Here is a 25408-nt window from a genome sequence, read left to right on the forward strand (position 1 = left end):
CTATGATACCCTTACTCATGGTGAGTACTACTTTACTGGGCAAGTGAATCTCTCTGCTTTTCATTTGGCACAAAGTTTTACCTTACAGTGTTTCTTTTCAGGAGGGAAGCAAGTTTCTACTAAAAACTTCCTTGACCAACTGTTGGATTTAGAAAGATTTTTATTTATAACATACAACTCGTACTTCAAATTTTAGAAATCAATAAAATAACGGTTGCAATCTCGTACCAGTGCCTAGCTTCCATTCCCACAACTCCGCCATTGCTCTGACAGAAGAGTTAATTTTACATTATTTACATTAGAGCTGCAAGTGGCTGGGGGAGGAGTCTTGGTTTGTTTTTTAGTGAATTTAGTGCCAGTGAAATGTGCTGGATTGGCCAGCCTGGGTGACTGAAGTCTTCTGGATGGCAGAACTGCTGCACGATAGGCAGGCCACGGATACACTTTCTGTAAGCCAGTGGTTCTCAACCAGGGGTCCGCAGCCCCCTGGGGGGATGTGAGCAGATTTCACTCGCTCTGCCAAGCAGGGCCAATGTTAGACTCACTGGGGTCCAGGGCAGAAAGCCGAAGCCCTGCTGTGAAGGGCTGAACCCCGGGGCCCATCTGGGGCTGAAGCCAAAGCCTGAGCAGCTTAGCTTTGTGGGGCCCTCCTGGCGTGGGGCCCTGGGCAATTGCCCTGTTTGCTGCCTTCTAATGCCAGCCCTGGCTTTTATATGTAGAAAAACAGTTGTTGGGGCATTGGTGGGCTGTGGAGTTTTTATAGTATGTTGGGGGGGGGGGGGGGCTCAGAAAGACATTGAGGACCCCCGCCCTAAGCTACTTTGACATGAAGAGACCAATTCCAGGGACTTCAGTCTCCCAAGTCTGTCTTTCACTATACAGGGATGCCAATTGTGGTGGGTTTTGTGCTGTGGACACTTATCCACTGTAAGCTGCATTAAAAGACCACGTGTCAGACGTAGGCCACCAAACAGCTATTGGCCGGTTATGACTTTCAGCCACTACTGACCTAGGTCGATCTGAATGAGAGACCTAGTGATGAGAGGCTCCCTCACTCAATGCAAATCCAGTGAGCCCTCCCACCCCTACCCCATCAACTGTAAACTGCCTTCAAGAGACCCAGTCCTTAGGGGGGGTTAGTTAGTCACTTGACTGGTTGCTGCATTGCTGCCAAATCCTTTCCATGCCTGGAAGCTGAAGAAAGTGCTCGCCCCATAGGCTATCATCACAACGCAGGCAAAGAACTGAAAGACAGCAACACAACAAAGCTCTGTTAGTTTCTCTGCAGCAGAGTATTATTAACCCTTGACGCTAACGCTGCCCCGCACAGGGCTTAGAATCTGTGGCACTCATTTAGCTAGCAGAGCAGCAGCTGCCCAATAAATGCCTGGTCTGACGGATGCTTGGATTACTGCAAATCCAGTCAGGCATCTTGCCTCGGCACAAAAGGCAGGGATGGGCTCTACCAATGGGTCCTATTCCTCCCTCTGCCACTGACTCACTGTAGGAGCCCAGGCAAGTTACTTAACACTGTGTCAACTCCTCCCCCCCCCCCCCCCCCCGCTGTGAAAGGGGGATCGTGTGTTTCAATATGTCACCTAAAGGAGGCGATGAGGCTCCATCCATTCCTATCCATAAAATGCAGGGATACCATCCAGTTTAAAATGGAAAGAATTTTTAAAAGTCAGTCTTACGATGCAAAGATCCTTTTAAAGAGCAGGAACCTGTGTCCCTCTACCAGACTTCATCTAGTGGTACCGCCTACGTGCGTGGCACGGGTAAGAAACGGGAGCCACTGAGCGTGACTGAAAGCTGCTTATTTTGATACTGGATCCACATAGGGCCCATCAATGAGAATTAGGCACCTGAAATACCTTTGAGGGTCTGGGCCAAAGTTCTCAAACATAAGTGAGACCCCTTGAGACATGGCCATTCCCGGAGCTGAGATTTCTAGCTGGGTGGAGCTGAAAGGCCCTTCTGAAGAGTTCCTCAGGATGCCCATCTAACCGGCTATAGCAAAGTGGTTTAAAGCCTTTAATAATCTCATGCACGATGGCCAAGCAGGGTTCTACCAGCGCTTGGCTGGCCAAGGCAATGAGACCTATCAGAGTTAGGAGGAGGATGGTCTTTCTCAAGGTGGGGACCTAAGCTAGATGATAGTGTTGCCTAGGCTCTTAGCTAGGCTGCAGCATGATTTTTTGATCATGTTTTGGCCCCCGCATGCTGAGCAACCCATTTTTTCCCAAGGGTAAAATGGGGAAGGAGAAAGTGGCAGCTGTGGGAGAAGCAGGAGGACGTGAGGCTGAGCCTTGGGAGAGGAGAGCTGGTGCAGGAGGACGCAGAGGAGCGAGAGGCCAGCTGCGCTGCACGGCTGCAGCTGGGTGACCCAGCCAAAGAGGCAGGGGCCTGACAGGCATGCCTCATTGTTATTTATGTAGCAGTAGTGCCTACCTGGTGAGCTAGGCATGGTCCAAGCACATGAGACAACCTGCTCATTGCCCTGAAGAGCTTAGTCTTTAAGACAACAGATGAAGCGTGGGGGAAAGGAAAACCCATCGCAGCATGATTGGGGGGTGGGATGGCCTTGTTTGGATTTATTTTATTATAGTTTTTCCATGAACTCTTCCCCAGCTGCTCTCCTAGTGAACCAATATTAGCTGACCGATTTCTGGTAGGCATCACAGTGGAAGTTGGGCTTGAGCAGGAATTTGCAGGAGAGGCTAGTGACCTGGTGTATCAGCCCGGGGAGAGGGGGCTGTGGGTAGGCAGCAGAATGCAGGACAGCACAGAGAGCCGTGGGAGAATCGGACAGAGCAAGAAGGCTGGCATTTTGCAGGGGAGTGGGTGGGGAATAGTGCAGTAGGAGGAAGCTGTGTTTTGCCAGCAGAGGAGATGCTGCAGAGCTGGGGTAGAGTAGGGTTACCATACGTCCGGATTTTCCCGGACATGTCCGGCTTTTTGGGACTCAAATCCCCGTCCGGGGGGAAATCCCAAAAAGCCAAACATGTCCGGGAAAATCCGGCGCTGGGGGTGCCGGGCGGCTGGCGGTGCCGGGGGGCCGGGCCGGGGGTGCGCTGGGCCGGGGGCCGGGGCCGGGGGTGCGCTGGGCCGGGGGCTGGCGGTGCTGGGCCGGGGGCCGGCGGTGCTGGCCTGGGGCCGGCACCCCAGGGCCCGAGCCGAGCCAGGCTGGAGACGCCGGGGCCGGGGCCGGGGCCGGCCGCCGGAGGGGACCAGACTGAGCCGCGCCTCCTCCCCCCACCCCCTCCAGCTTACCTGCTGCCTGCTTCCTGCTTCAGGCTTCCCACGAATCAAATGTTCGCGGGAAGCAGGAGAGGGGGCGGAGTTGGGGCAGGGACTTTGGGGAAGGGGTGGAGTTGGGGCGTGGGCGGGGCAGGGCCGGGGCCCCGTGGAATGTCCTCTTTTTGGACACTCAAAATATGGTAACCCTAGGGTAGAGGGTCATCTCTGTGTGCTCGGGGGAAACTGAAAGCCGTTGTTCTTTCAGCTGATTCTGAGACGCCACTAAAATGGAACTAAAGGTTTCACCGGGTTCATTAACTTATCGGTGACACCAGCAGTAAGGGTGGGACCTCATGTGCCCGCCCGCACGGCACAGACCCTGTGTTGACACTAAAATCGCTCTGAGGAAGCAGGTCTTGCTAGAAAGGTGCTAGCAGTTTCCCTGGCTTGCCTAGAGGGGATTACACGGACTGCTCTCCTTTGCCTAGGCTCTGTACCTCGAAAGCCGAGCCTCTCACCAGGAGTGCCGAGCGGGCTGGCAACAGACCGTGGAGGGAACGCACCAGTCGCTGAACCAACAGTCCCTGTCCAGCTGGGTCACTTCCACTCCTCTTCCGAAAAGGCTCGCTCCTTTTTCCTGCTCGGTTTGGATCTCGGGCAGGTAAAAGTCATTTGGGCTCTAGGGCCAGAGTTGGGTCTACGAAAGGCAGCTCACATCCACCTAACTGTGTGTCTACATTGCAGGGTTGTTCCTGCCGATGTCAGTCGCACCCTACCCCGACCTAATGACTCCACCTCCACGAGAGGCGTACATACGAATGGCCCTACTGGGTCAGACCAAGGGTCCATCTAGCCCAGTGTCCTGTCTGCCGACAGTGGCCAATGCCAGGTGCCCCAGCAGGAATGAACAGAACAGGGACTCATCCAGTGATCCATCCCCTGTCGCCCATTCCCAGCTTCTGGCAAACAGAGGCTAGGGACACCTAGCGCTTAGGTCAATGTAGTTAGGGCGACGTAGTTTCCCCAGCACCGGGCAGTCGGGCTCCCTGTGGGAGCTCCCCCATAATGCCCCTGTTCAGTCGGGAGCGCTCCGGGTGAGGATACGCTCCACTGGCAGAGGGAGGGCAGGATGGACATGAAAAAACAGTCATTACCGCGGTGGCTGCAAGTCGACCCTAATGTAGGACGACTTAATAGCGTAGCGTAGACAAGGCCTACGTGAACACAGCACAGTCCAGAAGGGTCCCATAGCAGAGGCACATAGGAAAAGCAGGGGCCGCATTCTATACTTACTGATGCAGCTGCTCTTTTATTGTAGTCCCCAGGCAGCCTGAATAGAGACTGAACGGCGGCGGAGCACGTAATAAACGCAGTCACGTACAGGACAGTCGCAGCCGCGTTGAATATCACTAACTAGGGAAAGAAAAGGCTGTTTTATGACAAAGGGACCAATCTCTTTCCTTTTCTTCCTGTCACTTGTTTATCTGTCACTCTGATTTGCTCAGACCTGGCTGAAAACCAGGCCCCTTTCAGATGTCTCAAATGGGGCACCCAAAATGACTGGTCCCTTTTGAAAATGTCAGACAGACAGACAGACACACACACACACAAAATATATTAATTCATCTGGCTCCACCCCTAGCAGTACCCCCTGGTAGAGAGGAGTTTAGCAAAGATCTCTGGGTTGGACAAACCCATTCTCGTGCAGACAGGCAAGACCTGGTTTCCCCACTGCGCTCTCCTATGAATTTGCAAATGGTATCAGAAATGCCCAGTGCAAGAAGCATTGTGTTATAGCCCAGTTGGCTGCCTCTGACTTAATTAACACCACTTAAAAGTGAGCACCGCTGACTGCTTCACTTCTGATGGCCATACCAAAAACCTCCTGCACATGCTGCCATTCCTTTGAAAGGGTGAGGAAGAAGCATTCCGTTTTGGGTAGGCCCATAGAATATGCATTAGATGTTCTCCTGATGATACAACTATCTGAAGTGTGCTGTTTTCTTTGAACAGTAGGTGTCAGGTTGGTTGTATGCACAACTCAGATTACTGCAAATGCATCCACACTTGTGCTCACCCTGCTGATTTGCAACAGCAAATAAAGCATGCACTACATCAGCAGTTCTCAACCAGGGGTCCGAGGCCCCCTGGGGGGGCCAAGAGCAGGTTTCAGGGGGTCCGCCAAGCAGGGCCGGCATTAGAGTCACCGGGGCCCAGGGCAGAAAGCCGAAGCCCTGCCACCCCGAGCGCCGCCACCTGGAGCTGAAGCCAAAGCCCGAGCAGCTTAGCTTCATGGGGCTTCCTGTGGGGTGGGGCCCTGGGCAATTGCCCTGCTTGCTACCCCCCAATACAGGCCCTGGCTTTTATATGCAGAAAAACAGTTGTGACACAGGTGGGAGTTTTTATAGCATGTTGTGGGGGCCTCAGAAAGAAAAAGGTTGAGAACCCCTGCACTAAATCATGCCGAAAGTGTTTGAAAAATCTGGTTGTAGGGTTAAAGTAATATAATTGCGTCTGGACTTTTGCAGTGTGATCTGTGGAATCCCATAGACATATTGCAGCTTTGGGGGAGTCCTTAAAAACCCCATGACTCAGTGACACGGACAGAAGAAAACTAAACAGCTAGTGAAGAGAGATTTATGCATGAGGTTGGCGAACGTGACGAAGACACCGCATCACTGGTACTAGCAGAATCACTCTGGAGTAAGTAGCGACTATGCAGGTAATTAACAGGACAGCATATCTTTCCCACTTCGCTTATGGAATGGGTGCACTAAAATGGGGGGGTTGTTAAAGAGACGGAATTGTACTGGACATAAAACCCCCTAGCATTGCCCAGGGAAGCCGCCTGGCGTTCTGCAGAGAGGAACACTCGCTCCATGCCTGATATGGGCCAGTCCAATATGGGCTTTTGTCTAGATTCCAGAGGTGCTGGGGCATGGGGTGCTGGGGGGGGCTGCTGCACCCCCTGGCTTGAAGGGGTCTCCATCATATGCAGGGTTTACAGTTTGGGTCAATGACTCTCAGCACCCCCACTGTACAAATTGTTCCAGTACGCCTACTAGATTCCTGACACGAAAGCTGGATGCAGTGTTGGTTGAAGGTTAATCCCTAATAACCCACTGCCTGTTTGGGCCAAAATTCAAAGAACTACAGTAACGCTGGTGTAAACCCAGAGTCATCCCATTAAAACCAGCTGAGTTCTTTAATGTTTATTGAAGCATCACCAATCACAATGTGCCCTTTACTTTCCACTGTAAAAGGCTTTTTAGAAGCATAGTGAAATGTGTCTATTCCCTGCAAAACTTTATCCTTTCCTAGGCCTGGTTTAAAACTAGAAAATTTGCAGTGGTGTAATTCAGTTGCTATAGTTTCACCAGTACAAACCATTAATAAAGATGCATTTCTGTGAGTTTAGTTTATGCTAAACTGCTACACATGTGACTTAAACCTTTGTAAGTGCAGCTCCATTAGAGGTGGGATCGGTGTGACTCAATTGATTAACTTGTGCAAGTTTTCTAATATACACAAGCCCCTGTTTGGTAACTTTGTGCTGTATCCCCCCCCAGTGGGATACAGGGATATAAAGCAGGTATGACTTCAGTGCAGTTGCACCTGATTTGTATGAATGGCATTACACAAGTGTGAAACTGGCCCGGGAGAGGACAGTGAAGCCCATTGTGTTTTGAAGGAAGCTGAATTTAGCGTTAATTTCCATGCAAGTTAGAGTGCACGGAGGCCAGGTTTATACTCAGAATTTAAGTCAACCCAGTTATGTCGCTCCGGGGTGTGAAAAATCCACATGGTGAGCGATGTAGTTAAGCTGACTCTCAGGGTAGGCAGCCATAGGTTGACAGAAGAAGTCTTCCATCAACCTAGCTACCACCTCTTGGGGAGCTGGATTATTAATTACACAGATGGGAGAACTCCTCCCATCTCTATAGTGAAGGGCTAGAGTGGCACTTTTCATATGGCTTTTTAAAAGCAATGTCTCCGTAATTGATGGGTCGAGTTAAAAATCAAATAACATGACAAGATACAGGTATGCTGGATGCAGATTCTGTCGGAATCAATCTTAGGGTACATCTAATCGTCAGCCCCATGAAACCATTTAACGTGGAATGATTTCCCCTATGAAATACACCATTTATCTACAGCTACAGGGGCTTACCACAACAGGCCAGGGGATCATGTAGAGCTTCATCTGAAGCTGTAGTAGATACATCACAAACAGAATGACTGTTACCAGCCAGAAAAAGATGGCTACAAACAGCACCCAGCCATATGCGGGAATGGGTTGGTAAAATGTACTGGCAATGAGAGCCCACACCAGCAAGCCGAGCACCTGTGGAACAGAAAGGAAAAAGTGGTTAATAGGAAGGAAACCAATCTTTATAATTCTTCTTTCAGGGAGATTTGCCATTGATGTCAATGGGAGCAGGATCCAGCCCTCAGTTAATGAGCTCTGTCATTCATTGTTTGCAAGTGCTTCCTGCTTAAGTTTTGTAGATATATATCTGGAATGTCAAGCCTACACTTTCCCTGGCTTTGCTGGAAAACTCTTTCGAGATCTCAGATGTGGTTTATTTGATGGGATGGGGATGTCGACTCTTTAACAAAGAGATCTTTTCTCCCAACTGTTTGTTTAAGCATTTGAGTTAAATGACGTGTTAACAAAAAAACAAATGAGACAAATGGCTTTCAGCAGTCTGAACGTAAATCCCTTCCCCTCTTGATTAATCAGGTTTAATTGCCTGGTAACTGTGATATCATAATCCTACAAGTTGTCCATAGAGTTTTTCGGGAAGACCTCTGTCATAACTATAAAGGGAAGGGTAACAGTTCTCCTGTGTACAATACTATAAAATCCCTCCTGGCCAGAGACTCCAAAATCCTTTTACCTGTAAAGGGTTAAGAAGCTCAGGTAACCTGGCTGACACCTGACCAAAAGGACCAATAAGGGGACAAGATACTTTCAAAACTTGGGGGGAGGAAGGCTTTTGTTTGTGCTCTTTGTTTTGGGGGTTGTTCGCTCTTGGGACTAAGAGGGACCAGACATCAATCCAGGCTCTCCACATCTTTCTGAACAAGTCTCTCATATTTCAAACTTGTAAGTAAACAGCCAGGCAAGGCGTGTTAGTTTACCTTTGTTTTCTCAGCTTGTAAATGTACCTTTTGCTAGGGTGTTTATCTCTGTTTGCTGTACTTTGAACCTAAGGCTAGAGGGTGGTCCTCTGAGCTCTTTAAGTTTGATTACCCTGTAAAGTTATTTTCCATCCTGATTTTACAGAGATGATTTTTACCTTTTTCTTTAATTAAAAGCCTTCTTTTTAAGAACCCGATTGATTTTTTCCTTGTTTTTAGATCTAAGGGGGTTGGATCTTGATCCACCAGGAGTTGGTGGGAGGAAGGAGGGGGGATGGTTAATTTCTCCTTGTTTTAAGATCCAAGGGGTTTGGATCTGTATTCACCAGGGAATTGGTGAAGAGTCTCTCAAGGCTACCCAGGGAAGGGAATTAGCATCGAGAGTGGTGGCAGCAGACCAGATCTAAGCTGGTAATTAAGCTTAGAAGTTTTCATGCAGGCCCCCACATCTGTACCCTAAAGTTCAGAGTGGGGAAGCAGCCTTGACAACCTCAATATCTAATGTAAAAATCAAGCATGAAAGAAAACCATTTGAGCCCTTATTCAAATATCACAATGAAGCTAAAATGGCACAAAACTCACAATTTATCCTCCTTTCCAGGTTACTGTTAACATTTCTTTCAGGTGGATGGAATCTGTGGTCAGTCCTGTTGCTCGTTTTAGAGAGGATGGACTCTCCAGTGACATGCATTGGGTTGATCTGACCCCAGGGAAGGCAGGTGGCATGATCATTGTGTGAAATCAAGTCCTGCAGTGGGCAGGGCATTTTCCCACGGTCTCTTCCCCACTTGGGTTTCTCATCACTATTTATAAACAGTGACAGTGATTACTTTAAACCTGCGGGGGTTGGCTGGGTTCTTTAATGAAAGGAGTTCCCTCCACCCCTGTAGGGCTGACCTCCTTGCTTTTTTTCTGTCTATGACCTTGAGATTCCCTGGTGTGTGTTATTGATCAGTGTTACTCATCAGAATAATGACTAGTCATAACGGCTGATATTGACATAACACTTCATAGCCAGTGATCTCAACCTACACTCACCAAGCTGGTCCCATGTAATCATGCCCCACCTGCTCTCATTTTCCCCTCTCAATTCCTCTACCCTTCCCCATCCTCTGTCCTGGCTCTGTTCCCCAGTCTCAACTTCACCCCGGCCTGGAACAGTCCCTCTCCCCTCAACAACCCTCTCTCTCTTCCTCCAAATTCCTCCTTAACACCAGCTTCTTCTCCATCTCCCATCCTGCTTTTATCTCAGCATGAGGAATCTTCACCTCCTCCCTCTCCTTGACCTGCTGTCTTGTGCATGTGGCTTGTCTGACTTGGCTTGGCAGTTCCTTGGGGCAGTGGGTGTATCTTACAGGAACGCACCGTGTAAACACAGGGTGCATTGGCTCTGGGGAGGGGAAGGGTGAACCTAAGGCACTGCAGGAATCCCCTCTGAAGTGCCAGGAGGCAGGCAGGAGCTTGTCTGAGAGTCTTGCACAGTAAATGGTGTGGAGCTCGGTAAGAGGGAAAAAAGGCTCGGAAGATTATGAAAACACGGGCTGTATAAGGAAAGGGCCCTGTGGTGGGGTGAGCGCCTCCCACTAGCCATGCAAGGGCTGGGTGGGCCCAATCAGCTAAATAGGCTGCAAACAGGGGAGCTTTAGACCAGAGGTAGCTGGTTGGAGAGAGGCTCACCTGTGCAGGAATAGGCTGGGCCTATAAAGCCAGGTAACAGGCCCCAGACAGGGCCGCTGAGAAAGGGCAGTTGCTCCCTGGGAAGAGGGAGGGTGTTTGGGGGCTGCAGGGAGCTAGTCTGCAGCGCCTCCCTGGGAGGAGGAGCTGGTGCACCCCAGAGAGAGAAGGGGAACCAGAGTGTAGGACGCAGCGCAGAGATGGGGCCGTGAGGGCAGAGAGAGGAAAGCCCAGAACCGCTGAGCTGAGGGTCCCTGGACTGGAACCTGGAGAAGAGGGTGGACCCGGTTTCCCCTACCAGCTACCGAGGGCATGGCCTAGACCGGAGGCAGCAAATGAGAAGACTGCCTAGGACTGCTGATGGACTGTACCCCGGAAGGGGGCAAACTGAGTGACCTGGCTGGAGGGCTAAGTCATGGAGTGAGAGAGGAGCTACAGACCAGAGGGGTGGCATGCAAACCGCAGAAGGGGGCGTCTACCTTGAGAACTAATCCCCTGAGTGACCAGGAGGAGGCGCCAGACCAGCAGTGAGTGGAGCAGGCCCTCAGACAAATCACACTTTACATGGGCTTCCCCACACCCTGCCTCCCCACAGTGAGAGAGCAGGCCAGGAGCATTCCCCTGGGGGCGGAGAGGGCTGAGACCTTACCTATGCCAGGCAGTAATTTACTGACTGAATCTGCATTGTTTATAAGCAAAGGGTGAATTGGCTTAAATGTGTCTATGGCCAGGGCTACACCTGTCTAACTAGAGCTGCTTTTCAACTCAATTTAGTTAAAACTGGTGCAACTTTTTCTGAGGCTGGCTCTGCTTGGGAATTGGCCTAAAATGAGGAAGGGGCCGGGCGATCTCAGCTCAGCCTTTATTCCCAGAGCGATGTCTCTGCCTAGACGCCGCGGCGAAAGGCGCGTTAGAAATGCAGAAGAAGGGAAGGAATCGTGGGTCCTTGGCAGAAAACCTGGGGGTGGGGTGAGGGGCTGAGGGTGACGCTGGCTGAGAAAACACCCGTCTGTAGTTACGTCTTGGGAGAAACCCACTCTTTCCTTACCTAGTGATGCCGCAGCCCCGTGGCAGGTGCCATTGGTGCAGCATCACTGTGTTCATACAGCTGGGCCCTAGGGGTTTCCATCACACCATTGGGAACATTGTATTTGTCATTTTTGTCTGTTCCTGTAGTCTTCGCTTACTGCAGCCTGGTTTCCTTCTAGATGTTTTCTCTCTTCATGGCGGCTGCTTTCCCTTTGCCAGGGCCCCGCCCCCAAGGTCCCTACAGATCCTTTGCCGCCCTTTGGTTGGGGGGGAAGCTGGAGATGTACCAGAATCAGGTTACAGATGCATTTGGAAGGGGGGATGAAAGGATGAGTCTGCCAGGGCCTTTGCAAACACATCTCTCAACCTCAAAGGTGGAACCCCATGGGGAAGGTTGGGTAGAGGGGTCATAGGAGGGACAAAAATGCATCTGTTGCAGCCTGGCTGATGGAAAAATGCTGGGGGGGGGGCAGGGGGGGTTGTTCTCTTAACCCCCAAATGCCTGGTGATTAATTACCATTAATAGTCACTCCAGGCCTCCGTGAAATATTAGGAATGAGCAGCTAAAACTTTGTGTCACTGGGAGTTAAGCAATTGATTTGCCAGAAGTCTGAGGGCCTCCCCTCTCTTACTAATTTCAACAAGACACGGGTTTGGCCCAGTGTGCAGTTCAGATGACACCAGTTTAGCCCAAATAATGAACACCCGAGCGTCTACCTAATGGAAATCACTGCTTGGCTGAGTGTGTCAGCACTCGACACCCTGCAGGGGCCCGAAAGACACCCTGCAGGGGCCATGTAATTAGAGTTGCCAACTTTCTAATCGCACAAAACCGAACACCCTAGCCTGGCCCCTTCCCTGAGGCCCTGCCCCTTCGCTGAGGCCACACCCCCTACTCCGGCCCCTCCCTGAGGCCCTGCCCCCCGCTCACTACATTCCCCCTCCCTCGGTGGCTCCCTCTCCCCCACCCACACTCACTTTCACTGGGCAGGGGCGGCGGGTTGGGGTGTGGAAGAGGGGTGAGGGCTCTAACTGGGAGTGTGGGCTCTGGGGTGGGGTCAGAAATGAGGGGTTCAGGGTACGGGAGGGTGCTCTGGGCTGGGGCAGGAGGGTGAGGGCTCTGGGGTGGGGCTGGGGATGAGAGGTTCAGGGTGCGGCAGGGGGCGCTGGGGTAGGGGGTTGGGGTGTGGGAGGGGGTGAGGGCTCTGGGGTGGGGCTGGGGATGAGGGGGCTCAGGGTTGGGGCTTGGGGTGCAGGCTTACCTCCGGTGGCTCCCGGGTGCAGCGGGGGGGATAAGGCAGGCTTCCTGCCTGTCCTGACTCTGCGCTGTACCCCGGAAGTGGCCAGCAGCAGGTCCAGCAGGCAGCTCTGTGTGCTGCTCTCACCCACAGCCACCGCCCCTGCAGCTCCCATTGACCGCGGTTCCCTGCCAATGGGAGTGTGGAGCCGGTGCTCAGGGCGGGGGCAGCGCACAGAGACCTGTGGGGCCCTCCCCACCCCCTGCCTAGGAACTGGACCTGCTGGCCACTTCTAGGGAGCAGCGCAGAGCCAGAACAGGTAGGAACTAGCCTGCCTTAGCTCTGCCGCACGGCCGACTGGACTTTTAATGGCCCAGTTGGCAGTGCTGACTGGAGCCACCAGGGTCCCTTCCCAGTCAAAAACCAGACACCCGGTCACCCTCCACGTAATAGACACTGCAGGCTGCACTCGACCCAGACCTGCCTTGATGAGTAACCACAGCAGGAATGAACAATACATACAGCAAAGCCCACGACAATAAAACAGCCTGTTGGAAGCCAGGGGTGTAACAGAGGGCGGGGCTGGAGAGTGTGCCCAGGATAGGGAGATAGTGTTGTCTAGTGGTTAGGGCATCAGACTAGGCCTCAGGAGACTAGAGTTCTTCTCCCATCTCTGCCACTGACTCAATGGGACCCTAACAAGTCAGTCACTTCACTTCTCTGTGCCTCAATCTCCCCCCCTGTAAAATGGAGCTAGTAGGGCTTGGCCACGCTGAGATCTCTGGGTGCCGAGTGCTCAGAATAGTTTTGATTTCATTATAGCCACGGGGGGAGAATTCCAAAGGCCCTGCCTTCCCCCCAACTGAGCTTTTCTATCTCGGGGAAGGCAGCAGCTCTGCTCCAGCTGAGCTCAGTGACAGGACACAGGGCAGAAGCTGGTTCCCCCCGCTCAGCCGGCTCAGTTTTATTTAGGGCTTTATACACTAAACTATACTACACCTTGCACCATTTTTGTTTAAATGACACTCTTGAGACCTCAGTCATGAAGCAATGAAAGGCAGGTAGAACACACAGGAGCTATAATACTCAGTCAAATATTAGTCATGCTCGTTACCCACTGAATAATAAAGCAAATAAAGAAGGAGGAACAGAAGTGGGGGCGAAATAAAAGCTGGGTAGAAGAAGTGAAGAAGGGGTGAGTAAAACATACCCTGTAGAGGAGCACAATTAAGAGCTCTTCATTAGCTTGTAACCTAGACACACCTGCCTGACCAGCTGTTTCACTGACGGGCCTGAGCCAAGCTTTCATGCAAGATTTTGTAGCTACTTTCCAGTGAGTTATGGTTGCAGTCGCTGTACTTCCTGGGTTCTATTCCTGGCTCTGCCACCGACCTGCTGAGGGAGCTTGGGTGAGTCACTTTGCCTTTCTGTGCCTCAGTTTCCCCTTCCACTTTTTTTTATTTAGATGGCAACCTCTTTGGGACAGGGACTGTCTCTTACGCATGTACAGCGCCTTGCCTTGCACTATTATTATGATCTGTATTACCACAGTGCCTAAGAGCCCTAATCATGGACCAAGATCCCATTGTGCGAGGTGCTGTACAAACAGAACAAAAAACAATGGCTTCTCTAGGCATTACCGTAACACAAATAATGGTTTCTACTTATCCACCTTTGCCATGCTTCGGCGAGCTGTCCTTGATCTCCCTCACGTACTCTACATAGCTGAGCGCTGCTGCCTGTTGGGCAGGGTGATGACAGTCTCCTAATTGGTTTATTGATCATGGCCTCTCTGTGCACGGCCTTCCTCGGAGAAGCTGTGAGTTTGTACTCACTCCCTCTGCTCTCAGCCCCAGGGCCGGCTCTAGGCACCAGCAAAGCAAGCACGGGGCTTGGAGCGGCCCATTTCCAGGGGCTGCATTCCGGCCAGGCTTTTTTTTCAGGGCAGTTGCACTCTTGGAGCTGCGCCACTTAGACGGGGCAAAGGCGCCGCGCCCCCGGCCGCAGCGGGAAGTGGAAGTCCCAGCCCCGCGACGCTGAGCTGCCAGGGCCCAGCCGCTACCTGGGGAGGAGAGGGCGAGTCCTGCCGGAGAGCCGGGGCTGCGCCGCCTTGTGCCACCCCTTATATCGGGGTCTCTCCGCGCGGCCGGGTGGGGGAGGGGGGAAAGCCCCTGCAGGCGCTGGGAGAAGTGACATCACTTCCAGCCCCACCTGAGCTTGGGGCGGCAAAAACCCTCGAGCCAGCCCTGCTCAGCCCCCTCTGTAGTGTGGGCAACCCCAGCTCTCAAGGATGAAAGGGAGTCACTCTGGACATTTGCTTTCTGGCCTTACTGAGCAGCTCAGTCTAAATCGAAGTAGTAAGAGCATTGGAGACCTGATTCTCTTCTCTTACACCAGTTTTACACCATTCAGCTTCAGCGGAGTTACTCTCGGTTTACACCAGCGCGGGAGACAGGAGAATCAGGCTTTGTGTTGACAGAGGAAATTCTGGTTGATTTTTTTTAACTCAATTTCTTAATTAAAACTCCACATTTGTAAAACCAAACGGGGTTGTGCCAGCCCAGTACTTGGCCAGGAGACCTCCTGGGGGATGCGGAGACCGTCCTAGAGATGGCATGTTTCCCTCGGAGCCAGGACTGAACCAATGCCCCAGCATGGGGCGCGAGGGCACTGCTGCTGGCATGCACTACCCACCGTGCTGGGGCACTGGTTCCGTACCAACCAGTCTTTAGGGGAAATGCCAAACCAAGGTTCTGGTTCTTCAGTGAGCACAAGCAGCCCACAAGCTTTTTGCAAGAGTTGGGGGTGCCAATCATGTGCCCTAGCTACGTCACAGGGTGAGTAAATCAATGATGTTCCCTCTTTCTAAATTCCAGCTCTCCCCTACTCCCGCTGTTTCACAGAGAGATATTATTTAGCCCTTCTCCTTCCTTTAAACTTATAAAAACCCATTGTCGCTGACTCAAAACAGCTGCTGTCTTTCCACCCCAGAAGTAGCTGCATTTCTTACTTGCGCCATCTGTAAAGCTCATGGGATTCCTTCAGGAGGATGGGCACTATAGAGACCGAAGGACTATGTTTGAAGGAAATGCTACTGATAAGCTAATGACCCAGTACGTCCCCAACGTGCTGGTGAGCTATTCTGCACCGCTGATGTCAATGGGGTGTGGCAGGTGGGAGACAAATCAGGCCCTATAGCTCTTTGCTATGAGACCTGACAGATGAGCCCAAACCGCAGAGCTGAACTCTCCGAAACTTTAGGCTGGCTCTGGCCTTCCCTGGGCGGCTCGCTGTTCAGACATTGTGCTGAATAGTCCGCCTAAATTTTCCTTTTCACGATTTCATCCCATTGCTCGCCCTCGTTACAGCCCCAGGCATCTGCCTAAAGAATCCCTCCCTCCCCCCTTCATCTGCATCTGGCCTGCGACTCTGTTCCAATAGTGACGTTTGCCACGCCCCAGTATCTGCCTCGTCACTGGGGGGCGTCTCAGTGCATCAGCCCCAGCCTCAGCGATTTCTGTCCTTATTGCCCTGCTGGGCTCTGGCCTGGGCACCGTCCAGACTGAGCAATACCCCACCCTCCACCTGGGGACCTGCAGCCTCTTCCCAGCTGTTTCCATGGTTATCCCTGCGCCAGCTCGCTCTGCCCCTCCCCCGCCAGGAAACACAAGCCCTCTCTGGGGACTCAGGTCCCATTGTCTTCCTCTGCCCCCTCCTCCACAACTGGAGAAGCAGCAGAGCGAAAGCTTATGCCCAAATAAATGTGTTAGTCTCTAAGGTGCCACAAGTCCTCCTGTTCTTCTTGCGGATACAGACGAACACGGCTGCTACTCTGAAACCTGTCCACATACATGTGCATAAGTGCATACAACAGGCAGGCACTCCTACAGATATATGTTCACACGCATCCACACCCACTCACAGCTCGGCAGGCGCTGGAGCTATTTTTGAGGGCAGAGGACCCAAAAAGCTGAGGCTGGGGGGCAGTACAGTAGCGGGGCCCTCTTTTCTCCCCCCCCTCCTCCTTGCAGGAGGCTCTCGGGGAGATGTCGCGTAGCAGAGACCAGGAGGTGGTCGGGGGGAAGAAGGGACAAGCAGCTTCTCCTCCCTTCCAGCAGCTAGAGGTGGGAGCGGAGCATCCCGTTTATCTGACCCCTGCGAGCCAGAGGCTAATCCTGTAGCTGGTGCCGCAGAGCAAAGCGGTAGAATTTCCAGCACGGCCCCTGCTCTCCGCTCCAGGCGGTGGTCGGGCCACTGGGCGTCCAACCTGGCCCCTGGCCCCGCTGGTGGCAGCTACGGTTGCCAACCCTCCAGGATTGTCCTTGAGCCTCTAGGATTGCCCGGGAGGCTCCAGGAATTAAAGATTAATTTTGAAGGTCACATCATGCGATGAAACCTCCAGGAATACGTCCAACCAAAACTGGCAACCCTCAGTGCAGCACCTGCCCCATCTCATTATCTTCTATTACTGGCTGTGGCTCCCTGGCAAACTTGTCAGGGCAGCCGATTCTTCTCCTCTGCCTCAGAGGCGGGTGGTGACGCCAGCTGAACTTCCTCCTCTTGGGGACCCCCCAGGGAGTGCCGCACGCCCAGGCTGCCCCTCCGAGGAGCAATGTTCCTTAGCCCCCCACTGCACGTGGGGATGGGCTCCCTGCGTGGCCTGCTGCCTTATTGGACTCGCAGCCCCAGCCTCCGCAGCGCGCTTTCCTCCCCTTTGGTACCCCGGACGCTCAGGAGCTGTGCGAGTCCCGTCTGCCAGCCAGTTACCAGAGAACAAACGCATCTTGTGAGCACCCTGGTCTGGAAGGGCCCTGAGCGCTGCAGGCCGGCAGCAACAAGGCTCAGCTGGGAGGTGTTTATAGACAAACTCCCGGGGAGTTTGTTCCGGCTGATTTAATAACCCTCCCTCCCCCACCCGGGCTCAGTGCTTAAAGGCACAGTTTCCCATCCCCCACGCACCCCTTTGCCAATACCAGGGTTTGTTCCCCCACCCCCCGTCAGAAAATAATGGATTAACTCTTCTTCCAGCTGCGAGTTCTTACACCTGAGCTTCGGCAGAGGCTTTTGACCTCCTTATGCTACTGCGTTATCTGCAGCGTCCCGGTCCCAGGATATGAGAGACAAGGTGGGTGAGGGCTTATCTTTTCCACCCCCAGAAGCTGGTCCACTAAAAGATATGACGTCACCCACCCACTCTGTTATCTGACATTCAGAGCCCTGGTTCCTCACAGTAATTACTCCACCCCAGTCACACCAGAAAGTTCATGATGATTTAACACCTGCTTTGCCTCGGGCAGCGCCTAGCAAACTACTGATAAAGCAGCTGATTAGGCCTTTCCACAGAAAGCGATCAGACGCTCCACCCAGGCCTGTGCTGCTGCCAGGCAGTCAGTGCAATCTCAGAACTAACAGACGTGAGGCAAACGGAAGTGCCTTTGCTCACCCAGTTTGTTTTTAGCACCTAGAATGAAGAGGCCCTCATTGAGGAAGGGTTGTCCAGTGGGTAAGAGCTTGGCCTTGGAATTGGGAGGCCTGGGTTCTGTTCCTGACTCTGCCACTGACCTACTCTGTGACGTTGGGCAAGTCACTTTGCATCTTTGGTCAACCCCATCCCACCCCCCACTTGTCTAGGTCTTTGGGACAGGAACTCTCGCTCACTGTGTGTCTGTACAGCGCCTAACACAATTGAGTTCTGATCTTGATAGGGTTCGGTGCTGCTGGAGAACAATCAAGAAGAATGATATAATAACTTTCTAATGCCAAATCGTGAGATCCTTATTCAACTTTTCACGCAGTCTGTCTTTAGGATTGGGCCCTAAAATTCGAGGTGGAAAAGGTCCTCCAATCCATCTCCCTGCCAGTGCAGGGTTGTTCCTAACTTCCAGAGCCTTGTCCAGCTTGGTCTTAAATGTTCCAGATGAATAGGGGCTTCCATTTCTTCCTTGGGAGGCTCTCTGTTCAGACATTATGCCAAATAGTCAGCCTAAATTTTCCTGTTCACGATTTCATCCCTTTGCACTGAGGTTGAAGGGCTGCTGAAAGCTCTTAATAAAGCTGTTCATGGCATCCAAGAAGAATTTGGCAAAGCACCTTGACCCAAATGCAGACCTTGGTATCAACGCATGGTCAGTACTGGCCTCCCGGCCACTGCACCTGCGAACACAAGATCTGAACTTGGCCATGTGTCCGTTGCGTTTGGAGGACTGGCTTAGTGAGCCCAGCAGATCCATCTAGCGAAGAATGGCTGGAAGGAACAGATTATTTCCATGGAGCTGGGAGTGCCAGGCACGATGCTAACAGCCTACATAGAATCCCTGCTCTGCCAAACCAAAGAGCAATGCTAGGTGCCGGGCTGTGAGTTAAATGGTTATCTTGGGCTGGCGGGAGGAGGTTGGCTTTCAGAGATGGCATCCAGCACAAAACAGGCCCTAATATCAAACTATTTGAGGGCTCAACATTCTCGCTTAAGTTGACTGATTTAATCGGGTGGATCCTAATGCCCAGCGGGGATATTTCCCGCACCAGATCCCTTTGCACGGCCCCATCTTTGCGGAGTGATAACGATATTTAATTGCATGATCCACTGTTGATTATTCAAGTCAGTGACTATTACATCATTCTGGGGCTGCATTTTTCATTCCGGAGACAGGCCTGAGCAGCAAAGTTTGGACCAGACTATTCCCAAAGTTCGGGCACGTTTGGATCCTGGGTATTGGATCAGCCCATATCCGAGATAAGGGTCAGCTGCGCAGTATGGATCCAGATGGGAACTTTCCCTGCGTTAGGCCCAGCAGGGTCCTGATTCCGACTCGTCTCTGGTTCTGAGATAAATGGGTCTGACAGACGACTCTACATCCATTAAGCCTCCATTGACATAGAGAAGAATGATTCTTTGAAAGCAGTTGGCTGGTGCCTTGATTTACCACCAGGGACTCTACGTAAGTCTTCATTGCTTATTGTCAAGAAACACTAGAACACAAAAGTCATTGTCCTTCTGGAGTACAAAGGCCCTGGTTCCCAGAGGCCCTGCTCTCGCCTCAGTCTGGACAATGCCTTCTTTTTTCCCCCATCAATTTCCAACACTCGTGATTGCAAAATACGCATTAGAAAAAAATCCCTAACAAGGAGCTCAGGGAGCAGGAGATGCTACAGAACAGTTGCCTTGCTTCATGTGAGCTCCACCTCTAGCCTACCTTCTTCACAACAGCTCAGAGCTGTGGCCCCTACCTATGGCTGCTGCCTTTAAAACACTGGCCACGAGGACCAAGCCGCAATGCCAGATGGGCACATTTGTGTTGCAGCATCTTGACACGGTGCCAGTGTGAGGTCACCGCAGGATGATGTTCTGTGGGCACCAAGAATGGTTTGGGGACCTGAGTTCTAAAACATGTTGGTGCAATTGGCATGGAAAAAGAAGGGCATGAAGCAAGCGCCTGATTTAACAGAGAAGCCCCAGGACTGGGCATGCACACTGAGCATTGGCATGCACAGTTTCAGCAATTGCACACACAAATCAGGCCTGGCATTGCATGCGCACTTTTGCATGCACAATTCTGTGGACACATGTTAGAAAATCAGGCCCTTTATGCTTCTGGAAGCCTAGATTCAGGGCATCTGCCATACGTGCTGGACTGCTGCCCTAGGGAGCTTCTCTTCCTGCTACTCCCATTGTTTGAACTGCACGGCGTTTCATCACAAAATCCAAACTCGGTTCCAATTTACTGAAGGCTCCCTCCAGGTCTTAAGGTTTTCTTGGAGCTGTTCTACGGTTTACGTTAGACCTGGGAGTAACCTGCGGTTTGCGTGTGATCCTTGCTGATTTTGAATCATAGAATATCAGGGTTGGAAGGGACCTCAGGAGGTCATCTAGTCCAATCCCCTGCTCGGAGCAGGACCAATCCCCAGACAGATTTTTTTGCCCCAGATCCCTAAGTGGCCCCCTCAAGGGTTGAACTCACAACGCTGGGTTTAGCAGGCCAATGTTCAAACCTTTTGACCAAGCTTCACTTTGAGATCAGGGGTGAGCAGAACAAATCCCCCATGGATACAATCAAATAAAATACTCCTGAATTTAAGCCTCGTGGTCCTTATGGCCCAGTCATGCTCCCGCTGACTTCACTGGGGCAGGATCTGGCCTTTGTTTCTTAATCACAAGCTGCTCGGGGTGTTGGTGCTTCGTACAATCTGTGTATCTCGGTTCTGGCTTTGGTTGGGCCTCCCTTGAATGTTTTCCTTGGCTAAAGGGCTTGTGTCTTACACCGGTCACTCCTCCACCTTGGGCTGGGATCATAAACTAAGTGGCATGGGGCCGGGTGAGTGGTTTGATAGGAGGCTGACAAGGAAACTAGGGAGAGGTGTTAATAGGGAGGCAAATCTCTTCCCCGCTAACGCAGCACTGGAGCAATGCCCCAACTGGTGTGAAGGGTTGTGTGTTGCTGAAGGTGCTGTTTTGTGAATGAGATAGAAGACTGAGGCCCTGACCGCTCGTGCAGATTAAAGATCTCGTGGCATTTTTGTTACTATAATGGGGCTAATGACAAACACCTAGATTTGATTAAAGTCCTAGCCAACTTCCAGTTTACCTAATTTCATTTTGCCTACTTAAAATTGCCCTTCTCCTATCAATTGGATAACTACTGCTTCTTTACTTCCTATCCTCAACTATTGTGTAGAATTACTGCACGCTATTACACAGCTGCCACATTCCACTGTAGAGGTGGTTGCATTTTGTTGGTGAGTAAATAGTTCTTGTCTGGGGCCTGCAAAGCACTTTGGAATCTTCCTGTTTGACAAGTTCCTGAGAAAGCAGGGCCGCTCCAGTTCGCTCTGTATTCCCGACCTCCTCACAATCTGGTTTGGTTGGTATCACTCAAGAAAGTATTGTGGATAGTTCTCTGAAAACATCCACTCAATGTGCAAAGGCAATCAAAAAAGCAAACAGCATGTTGGGAATCATTAGGGAAGGGATAGATATTTTTTATCTTATCATATTGCCTCTATATAAATCCATGGTACACCCACATCTTGAATACTGCATGCAGGTATGGTCACCTCAACTCAAAAAAGATATACTGGAATTGGAAAAGGTTCAGAAAAGGGCAACGAAAATGGTTAGGGGTATGGCTATTAGCCAGGATGGGTAAGGAATGGTGGCCCTAGCCTCTGTTTGTCAGAGGGTGGAGATGGATGGCAGGAGAGAGATCACTTGATCATTACCTGTTAGGTTCACTCCCTCTGGGGCACCTGGCATTGGCCACTGTTGGTAAACAGGATACTGGGCTAGATGGACCTTTGGTCTGACCCAGTACGGCTATTCTTATGTTCTTATGAATGGCTTCCATATGAGGAGAGATTAATAAGACTGGGACTTTTCAGCTTGGAAAAGAGATAACTAATGGGGGAAGAGGATAGAGGTCTATAAAATCATGGCTGGTGTGGAGAAAGTAAATCAGGAAGTGTTATTTACTCCTTCTCATAACATAAGAACTAGGGGTTGTCAAATGAAATTGATAGGCAGCAGGTTTAAAACAAACAAAAGGAAGTATTTCTTCACACAATGCACAGTGGAATTGTTTGCCACAGGATGTTGTGAAGGCCAAGACCATAAGAGGGTTAAAAAAAGAACTAGGTAAGTTCCTGGAGGACAGGTCCATCAATGGCTATTAGCCAGGCTGGGCAGGGATGGTGTCCCTAGCCTCTGTTTGCCAGAAGCTGGGAGTGGGCGACAGGGGATGGATCACTTGATGATTACCTGTTCTGTTCATTCCCTCTGGGGCACCTGGCATTGGCCACTATCGGAAGACAGGATACTGGGCTAAATGGACCTTTGGCCTGACCCAGGATGGCCGTTCTTATGGGGATATGACACAGACGGTATGATTATGGCTGACTGTGAGAGAGGATCTCCTAGCTATGGGTACAGGTAAGGAGTCCAGGCTTGGTATCTCAGGTCTATCAGCACCTGCAATGCCCTGGACCATGACCTTTTGTTGCCTCCCCTCTGGCACCAGCATGGTCTGAGAGCAATGGCCTTACAAAGGGCTTGCACTGTCCTCTCTGTCACTCCACTCTGTCCCCAGTCCCGTTCCATGTGTACGTACAGCCCCTGGGAGGGCAGGGAGCGGGGGATCCCTTTTCACGGAATCGCAGCACTCTGTTTTCCCCAGGGTGGGGGTGAGGATGAGAGCAAAGTGGCTGCAGCTCAATCAACTCAGGATGGAAGTGATGCTGATTGGCAGGGGCAAGCACTGCGGGGAACGTGGGCGGGCTGAGCCTGCACCCGCTATTGGAAGTCTATTGCCTTCCCTTTTCCGATACAGCCCCCAGCCAAGGCACTTACTCAGTCCGTCATTGCTCAGACACTCCCAGGCCTGGGCAAGGAATGATCTTGTCACAGCGGTCCTGGCCTCTACCCCGCCTCACTGGAGTATTGCCACGCCCTCTATTTGGTGTTACCTTTGAAGAGCATTCAGAAGTTGCTGTTGAAGGTATACGTGGATACTTCGTTACACTGATACTCCGCTCAACATTCCACACTGGCTACCTGGGGGCCGAGCAAGGTGCTGGTTTTGATCTTCCAAGCCCTGAATGGTCTAGGGTCCAGCTTAGTCAAATAAAAACCAGCCGCGTCTACTAGTGCCAGGGAACTGGGAAGTAAAAGTAACTAATCTAGTTACATTTGGGGCTGGGGGGTGCATGGTGGAATAGACCCCGTGGATGAGCAAGTAATAAGAAAATCATCTGAGGTGGTCACAGGGCCAAGGAATCATTTTAATGGATGGGTTTTTATCCTGACAATTTCCCCTGGCATTTAAAGAGTCCTAGGCTCCCAGATCCTAGGAAAGGGAACCGATTCACATATCTGAGTGGGTAGAAAGACTGGGAGGAAGGGGCACTGGCAGAGGTATTAGAATGAAGGGGGGGGGTGATGTGATCTCTAAACATTACAGCCCTCGTTCAAATTAAGAGAAGCTCAGACTTCCTCTCGCAAAGATCTTCCAAAGGTGTTTCTTGATCTAACTCCATGTCAGATTGTCAAGGGGTTGAGTGTAATTTAGTACCTGTTTAATGGAGTTTCTTATGCCGTTTAGAGTGATCTTCATTACTACAGGAGGTGAATATTCTCAGCATGAAATCTCTTTAAAGCTTTACCTCTTATTCCTCATGATATGCTTTTCTTCTGGCTACTGAGCTTTCAGTACAAAATGTCCGTGTGATTGGGTGATGATGTAGGGAGCAAACAAGCTCTTTTGTCTTGTCATATTATGAGACTGGACCCTTTAAAAAAAAGGGTCCTTCTTGTTTGTCTCTAATTTGGTCACAGTGGCTCGTACTTTACAAAGACTCCAGTGTCTATTTTCCATGGGAAGCCAACCGGAGCAATTCCCTGTTTCAAGGTTCTCCAGCTACCACCATATTCTGGCTACAGCTCTCCCCACGAAGAGACTCTGAGCACTGAAATGTGTTTAAAGCACGAGACAGTTGAAAGTCTGGATGGAGGTGCTGTTACCCTTAACTCCTCCTCCACTCCAAAGATCGCAGAATGTGTTACTAGGGTAGTTGTTCCACTGCTTTGCAACCCACCATGTGTGGTTAATTTTGGTTAATCAAGTGACCTGATTGACTAAACAACCTTTCATACTTTACAATCAGAATGCAGTGCATGAAAATAACCAGTTCATAGCACAGTGGATCACTATGTAACACAATGCTAATGTGCTGGGCCCAAGTTTTCCTCTGTTACACTGTTGCAACTCCAGCCTGGAGCAGTGGAATCTTGGTTCTGTTTTCACTTGCACTGGTGTAAACCAGCAGTAACTTGCTGAAGTCAGTGGAGTTACATTAGTCTAAACAAGCACAGATTAGATCAGCATCAGGCCCACAATTTTTCTATGGCATTCAGCTGTTCTCACTTTGATTTCACTACAGTGCAATGCCACTGACCTCACTGGACTTACTCCGGATTCACACCATGAGCGGAGAATCAAGCCATTAATACTTGTATAGACTTTTCTCCCCTCATTACATGTCAAACCATACATCTAATTCTGTCCCTATGACACTGCCCTCTAACTAGCTATTACCTATTTAAAAAACAAACAAACAACAGTTCAATGGCCCAGCCTGTGCATTTAGCTTGCTGGAGTGTAACTGGTCGTGGTTGGGGCCACTGACTTTGCTCATTCCCCTAATGCAATCATGGAGCGCTGTAAAAGTGCTCAGGCTTTGTGCCCTCACCTCTAGGCGTTTGTTCACACTTTGCTTTGAAATTAGGGCAGAAATGGCCCAATTTTTAGCACGTCAAGAATTCTCGCCAGAAAAGGGGAATCTGAGTAAAGTGACACAAGGGTGGTTGGGTGCCCCCTGGAAGCACAAAGGCTGCAGCCCCAGGCTCGGGGCCTGTCTCTGCCAGCAGCCACTCTGCTCCTGCTCCTACCCCGGGGAGGCACAGAGGCTTGCTGGTGAATTTCACCATCGAAACCCAGGCTGCTGGCAAAGGGAGAGGAGGCGGTGAAAGTGACCAGACAAGCGGGCAGGGGGCTGAGAGAAACGCGTGGGCCAGGCGCCCGTGTGCGCGGTGTCTCGTCCGGCGGGGAGCTAGAGACTCCCAGGCACAGGTGACTGGGATCTGTTTACAGCCCCGGCTACTCGCACAACACGTCGGGCTGGAAGGCGGCTCAGGGCGTTTGCACAAAGGGTTGGAGGGAAGAAGGTGGGGTTTGCCCCCCCCCCACACCAGGTGCCTCTTACCTGTGTCTGTCGCGGGGGGCTCAGAGCTGAGCCCCCCCCCCCGTCTCCCTCCTGGGGGAGCAGCCCCCGTGCCAGCCCCCCCTGCCGGGAGCTCGTACTCACCAGCTCCACGATCATGAGCAGCCCGAGGCAGGAGCGGAGGAAGCCGAGGTCCAGGGCGAGGGAGCGCAGCGCGGGGAGCGGGCCGTGCGCCCCGGCCGGGGTGCTGGTCTGGGTGCGGACTTTGGCTGGGAACTCGGCCATGGCGCGGAGGGGCGGCCCCGATCCTGCAGCCGCGGGCTCAGGCTCTCTCCATGGTGCGGGGCGCACCCTGCTCGCTGCGCTCCCTCGCC

The 25408-nt window shown here is 51.6% G+C and overlaps 1 protein-coding gene across 1 annotated transcript; it reads right to left on the reverse strand.

Moving 5' to 3' along the window:
* Nucleotides 1-1136: 1136 nt before the first annotated feature.
* PLLP (plasmolipin) lies at nt 1137-25319 on the reverse strand. The gene is made up of 4 exons (XM_065416846.1): nt 25179-25319; nt 7412-7585; nt 4534-4653; nt 1137-1244 (listed from the first exon to the last, which is right to left on the reverse strand). Exons 1-4 carry the CDS (start codon nt 25317-25319, stop codon nt 1137-1139), a joined length of 543 nt encoding a protein of 180 aa, XP_065272918.1.
* Between the last annotated feature and the right edge of the window lie 89 nt (nt 25320-25408).

Source organism: Emys orbicularis, chromosome 14, assembly GCF_028017835.1.
Source record: "Emys orbicularis isolate rEmyOrb1 chromosome 14, rEmyOrb1.hap1, whole genome shotgun sequence".
NCBI classification, from domain to species: Eukaryota; Metazoa; Chordata; order Testudines; family Emydidae; genus Emys; species Emys orbicularis.